We start from the raw sequence: 6,775 nt of genomic DNA on the forward strand, positions 1-6,775 counted from the left end.
TGCTCCCCATTCATTGTTTAGAAATTAGCATCTTTCCTTGTATGTCAGTTCCTCCTGCATCTTGAACATTTGGCCTTTTCTTCTCCATATTTTCTCAGTCTGTGGATCTCTTTTGGGGATTGAAGTCACCCTAGCTGAAGGCCTCACCAGTGTTTCACAGAGGACACAGCCAGCCCAGGGCAAGAGGAGGCATCTCTGAGCAAGCAGTACAGGAGCTCATGGCCCACCTTAACCTTCTGTTGTAATGGAAGGATGCATGATTGCTCTGCCCACTACACTGCCTAGCCCTCTAAAGATCATGCTTCCGAAGAATTGGCAATGAATCTGGCTTCTGGCTGCCTATCTCTGGTCACCCCTTTTCCACCAACTGTACTGTTCATGTAGACTGCTTGCCTTAATTCGTTTTTCGTTTCTTTTTTTGTCTTCCAAGATATAAAATTTTTGAATGATGCATTTCTGTTTCTTATTCTGGTGTTTTCTTTTCTAGTCTGCATGAGATAAGTGTTTCAACAAACTAGATCGATTCCCAAAGTACAAAAACAATTTTATTCTCAACTACAACTTATATCACCAAGGAGAAATAAAAATGTTCCCACAAAACCATATTAAATGGAAGTATATTCCCATGTTCTAGAACTTTTGGATGGTTTCAGACACCATCTTTGTCCTCAGTCTTATCTAGTCAAGCTTAAGTTAAGGACAAATTATTTGTGTCTCTTTCTATGTTTATCATATCTCCATTCTTTCAAAAAGCAATTACTGGGAAGGTCTATGCCTGCAAATGAGGTGCTGGAAAATGGTCTAAATCAACAAGGATGTAAAAATTGTGGCAATGACTATCAAGTCTTCCCAAGGGTTTTGACTCAAGACTTTTACCCCAAGATCCTCCAGACAACAGCAGATAATCTAAATTCCTGATGCAGCACTTAAATAAAAATAGAATTATCACAAAGGAAAAAGAAATGAAAATTAGCATTAATATGCACATCTTGGGTGAAATATAATGAAGACAAAGATACCATTAATTTTAAATGTACCTGTAATAGACCTTGAGGCACACGGAATCATTGTGATCTTCAAACTGACAGCCTACTTACCTTTGAGCAAAAACTCATGATCAACTTCTGGCAAATTTCCCACACTAGTCACAGAACTCATTAGCTTCTGTCCTGATTCTGTCTCTGGGATCTGTTTAACTATTGATGGTAATGGATGGCTGGTAAATTCTTGATTCAAAGAAAATGGAGAGAAAGTGCACAGCAACATAAATCCGTCTATATCAGATCCACACTCTTGGTCTCCAAATTCTGCTTCATAACTGAAGGGTGGTCTCTTTTCTATCATCAAAAGTTAGGTTCTGGTCCCAGGTGTTAACCATTGGCGAATCACCTAAGTGCTCTGGGTTTCTATTTAAGTGCAACCTGAAAGAAGTCAGCTGGAGGTGATCACTGGCAGGGGAGCATGTGACCTCTGTGTTAGTTCAGGGTGATGCCCCTAACTCCTCAGTGGTAGTGTTCTTTGGTTCCTCAACTCTACTTTTTCCCAAAAGTGCATATGTATAGGCTCTTAAAGGATACAGATTGAACTATGATGTTATTGACTTAAAAGTTATTCACTGGGGCGCCTGGGTGGCGCAGTCGGTTAAGCGTCCGACTTCAGCCAGATCACGATCTCGCGGTCCGGGAGTTCGAGCCCCGCGTCGGGCTCTGGGCTGATGGCTCAGAGCCTGGAGCCTGTTTCCGATTCTGTGTCTCCCTCTCTCTCTGCCCCTCCCCCATTCATGCTCTGTCTCTCTCTGTCCCAAAAAAATAAATAAACGTTGAAAAAAAATTTAAAAAAAAGTTATTCACATTCCTGGTTATTAAAATATTGAAATGAATAGCACTGAAAAAGAAAAAAAGGAATATGTAAATACAGCTAACGCCAGGAGGTTTCAAGATTTCTCCACAAAGGGAGATCTCAAAAAAAGTAGGACATTCTCCATAGCTAAAGTTAGGTGGTCTGCGTTAACATCCCAGTTCTTTTACTTAACCAGTCATAACCTGTATGACCTTGAGCCAGTTGTATGGTTTCTCAGAGCCTCCATTCTTCATCTGAAAAATGGAAATGGCAACACGTACCTTGCGAAGTCGTTGGGGGAATTAAAAGGCTCATCACTCAGTATAAAATAACTATTCTGTATGTAAATAAATATCACTAAAAAAGTAATGAATGACTAAATTTGGGGCGCCTAGGTGGCTCAGTCAGTTAAGCCTCCAACTTCAACTCAGGTCATGATCTCATGGTCCATGGGCTGGAACCCTGCATCGGGTTCTGTGCTGACAGCTCAGAGCCTGGAGCCTGCTTCAGATTCAGTCTCCCTGTCTCTTTGCCCCTCCCCCACTCACACTCTGTCTCCCTCCTTCAAAAAAAAAAAAGAAAAATATATATATATATATATATATATATATATATATTTAAAATGGTCATCACTCAATATAACTATTCTGAATATAAATAAACATCACTAAAAAAGTAATGACTAATTTTGGAGCCCCTGGGTGGCTTGGTCGGCTGAGCATCCAACTGGATTTTGGCTCAGGTCACGATCTCATGATCAGGGGATCAAGCTCTGCAGTGGGCTCTGTGCTGAGTGTAAAGCCTGCTTGGGATTCTCTCTCTCCCTCTCTTTCCTGCCCTTCCCCCCCCCCCAAAAATAAATAAATAAACTTCTTTTCAAATGTTTACACATTTACTTTTAAAAAAGTAATGACTACTTTCACAAGTCACACATATAAATCAATTTTATTTCTTGACTAATGATAAGTGATAATATCCATATAAGTGTACACATGTAATAATTTCAAGTTATATATGTGAGAACCATGAAATTACATCAATAATAATAACTAAAAACACAAGTTTTGTCTTGAATCTTCTTAAAACTGAGAAATTACTCACTTTCAAGTATGCATATGTATTTTATCAGTTAGCATAAATAAAGACACCCCCTCTTTCCCATGGATATATTTTAATAGCAGAGGAACTGACTAGACTTTTTCAAAACAGTGGCACTATTTCTATACAAATTAGGAAGGAAAAGTCCTCTTTCTTCTTTTTTTACAATTTTTTTTAATGTTTATTTTTGACAGAGAGAGAGAGAGAGAGACAGAGACAGAGACAGAGAGACAGAGCATGAGTGGGGGAGGGGCAGAGAGAGAGAGGCAGACACAGAATCCGAAGCAGGCTCCAGGCTCTGAGCTGTCACCACAGAGCCCGATGCAGGGCTCGAACTCACAAACCGTGAGATCATGACCTGGGCTGAAGTCGGACGCTCAACCGACTGAGCCATACAGGTGCCCCGAAAAGTCCTCTTTCTAAGGGTGATTTGTTGCTTCTTACAATAGAGAGTTCATAAAATTGTAGCTTCTTTTGTACAGCCATTTACCCTTTGACTAAATTATATTCTGTAATTATCCCCAAAGCAGTCTGAGTGAGTTATTGATCTCCTTTTTTCACTCATATGTGAATTTAAGAAACAAAACAGATGAACATAGGGGAAGGGAAGGAAAAATAAAATGAGATAAAAACAGAGAGGGAGGCAAACCATAAGAGACTCTTAAATACAGAGAACAAAGTGAGAATTGATGGAGGGAGGTGGGTAGGGCATGGCTAAATAGGTGATGGGAATTAAGGAAGGGACTTGTTGTGATAAGCACTGGGTATTATATGTAAGTGATGAATCACTAAATTCTACTCTTGAAACCAATACTACACAATACGTTAACTACCTTGAATTAAAAAAAAAAATCTTGGAAGAAAAAAAATGAGGAAATTGGGGCACAGGGAAGTGTCCAAAGTCACGCAAGTAGCAACCAATAAGCCTGGAGATCAGTCTTCGCTCTAGCTGACTCCAAAGCCCATGTTCCTTCCCCTACATTATGTCCCTTTAAAATCATATTTATTATTCTTTCCAAGAATGTCCATGGCACACGTTGTGGAAGTATTTTCCTGTGATCTGAATCAGTACCTCATGAACAAGAATCTAAGAAGTCAAATCACAAAGGCCTTAACCAAGGATAAGACTCAACTCTGAATGTGTGTATAAATGTGTGTGTGTGCCTATATCCGTGTCTGTCTCTCTTTGCGTGAGCTCCAGAGGGCCTGTGGGCTACCTGGTGGGGAAGTGAATGGGAGCAGGCAAGTATGTTCAGAGGGTAAGGAAAAATGAGAAATATGTGCCATCAGAAAAGACCATAGTTTGAACAGAAAAGGAACAGCACGTCAGCAGGTATGGCTCCTTGGGAAAGTCATGGATTACTGCAGCCCTTTATGACTGTGAACTGATGCTCTGTTTAGTTCTTTCTCAGTGTAAGCAGGGTATTTGCCAACATGACCCTCTTTTCATTGAGTTTCTGGTTAGAATTAAAATGATACAGGAAGAAACATCAACAAGTCTTTTTGCTATTGGACCTGCCCCAACAACTTCCTTTAGATAATGCCTCATTTTCTCCCAGCTACTTCAGACAATAAGTATCAATATTTTAATTGCCACACCCCTTTTCTTGCCCATCTTGTCTCTCAAGCATTTTAGAGGCCCACATATTCATCATATAAACAGGTTAAAAAAAGAATGGAAAGGAAAGGGAAGAGAAAGGAAGGAGGGAAGGAAGAAAGAAGAAAGAAGACAAAAAATAGTAACCATTTTTATTTATAGTCATTAAAATATAGTTTTAAGAGAACCTCAACTAGTAAAAATATTTCATTCACTGGAAAATTGGAAACATGGTAATTTCAGAAGACAGAATTGCATGACCATAAAATAATCTGATATGCCAACAGCTTGAAAAATAATCTTATGCTTCTATATCTACAGTTGTATGCAATGAAAAATATTGTTGAAAATTATTTTGGGGCGCCTGGGTGGCGCAGTCGGTTAAGCGTCCGACTTCAGCCAGGTCACGATCTCGCGGTCCGGGAGTTCGAGCCCCGCGTCGGGCTCTGGGCTGATGGCTCAGAGCCTGGAGCCTGTTTCCGATTCTGTGTCTCCCTCTCTCTCTGCTCCTCCCCCGTTCATGCTCTGTCTCTCTCTGTCCCAAAAATAAATAAACGTTGAAAAAAAAAAATTAAAAAAAAATTAAAAAAAAAAAAAAGAAAATTATTTTGAGACCATACAAGATACTGAATCATCTACTGAAGATTAAATTTTATTTTTAAAAATAGAAAATTGGCAAATATGCATTAGAAAAAATTTCAAGCTAAGTGGAATAAATAATAAATTTAATTACCAAAGATTTCTGGTTAGTTGAGGTTTAACTGATATACTAGCTTTTATACTATTAATATCTGTTACTATTTTAGCTCCCCCTATCAAATTTCCATCGCAAATGGATTTTAAGTAAGAGATATATTCTTCAACCAATTTAATAGCTCATTAAAAATTTTATAGGAGCATCTACCTCTATAATAAAATAATACAACACATTTATAAATGTTTTGAAATTATAAACACAATAAATATATAAGCTAATATTGTTTTTAGCCTGTCACTCGCTGCAGCAACAGATTGATTGCCTTCCCTCATTCTTCACACTGTTGACCTCACTGGACACTTTATTCATAGAGGAAATTACCCATATCTTTCCCAAGAAGGAGTCAATAAAAGTACTAATACTTGAGGTGACCACATATTTAAGAATGCAGCATGCAGCCTTTCCTTCTGGTATATTTTTCTTTAACTGTTATCATTGGAACTTTGTCAAAAATGGGGCAGGAGACATCACCACCACTTCACTTCGCAAATTTTGTGGTGCTCAGACATAATAACATAAGCTACTACGAAATTTTTAATCTATACCAGGAATATTTTTGAGTCAGTTGATGGTACTGTGCATGTTCTCTCTCTCCCCAGATCATGCATACTCTTGGTTGTTCCCAACCTCTCAAGAGGTAGGAAGTTCTATACCAGCTCAGTCAAGCATTTGGCCATGACTGTCTCAGTATCTGAAAGGGAAAGGCAAGGCAAGGCAAAGCAAGGCAAGAAAGCAAAAGAAAAGAAAATACAAAGCTTCTGATTCTGAAAAGAAGGAGGGGGTGCTTACTTTCATCCTTATCTATAGGTACTCTGATAACCATGCACTGCCTCTCACCTAAAATGCTATGCCAAAAACAAAACAAAAGAAAACAAAAACAAAAACAAAAAACAAAAAAACATACTTCTAGCCTTGGGACTGGGCTCTCCCTGGTGGCAATGTCAATCATCCTAGCCTCTGGCCTCTTTCCCCACTTTGGTCCTGTACTTTGCTTGTTTATGTTTTTTGGTTGACTAGTTTAAGAAGAAGAAAAAATATTACCCAATGATTTAAAAATTAATGTAGGCATATGTTGGAAAAGAAATAGTTTAGCAAGTTCCTCTACTCTTAATATAAAACTATGGAAAGAATATTATTTACACTTCTTAAAGCAGTAGTTTAATAAAAACAAAAGGAGGGGAGCCTGGGTGGCTCAGTTGGTTGAGCATCCGACTTCAGCTCAGGTCATGATCTCACGGTTCGTGAGTGCAAGCCCTGTGTCAGGCTCTGTGCTGACAGCTCAGAGCCTGGAGCCTGCTTCAGAGTCTGTGTCTCCCTCTCTCTCTGCCCCTCCCCTGCTCATGCTCTGTCTCTCTCTCTGTCTCAAAAATAAATAAAACATTTAAAAAAATTTAAAAACAAAAAACAAAACAAAAGGAAACTAGGAAAATAAAAATAAAAACACTTGGTATTTAACATACAAGGAAATTTCTTCATGTGGTAAC

At 38.7% G+C, this 6,775-nt stretch overlaps 1 protein-coding gene across 1 annotated transcript in view; it reads left to right on the plus strand.

Moving 5' to 3' along the window:
- RSPO3 (R-spondin 3) overlaps positions 1-354 on the plus strand; it is an 86,731-nt gene extending 86,377 nt beyond the window's left edge. Inside the window, exon 5 of the mRNA XM_047859471.1 lies at positions 99-354. Within this exon, the coding sequence (XP_047715427.1) occupies positions 99-199 (101 nt within the window). The 3' untranslated portion in view covers positions 200-354. The remainder of the gene's footprint in view (positions 1-98) is intronic.
- The last annotated feature ends 6,421 nt before the right edge of the window (positions 355-6,775 follow it).

Source organism: Prionailurus viverrinus, chromosome B2 (assembly GCF_022837055.1).
Source record: "Prionailurus viverrinus isolate Anna chromosome B2, UM_Priviv_1.0, whole genome shotgun sequence".
Taxonomy (NCBI): Eukaryota; Metazoa; Chordata; class Mammalia; order Carnivora; family Felidae; genus Prionailurus; species Prionailurus viverrinus.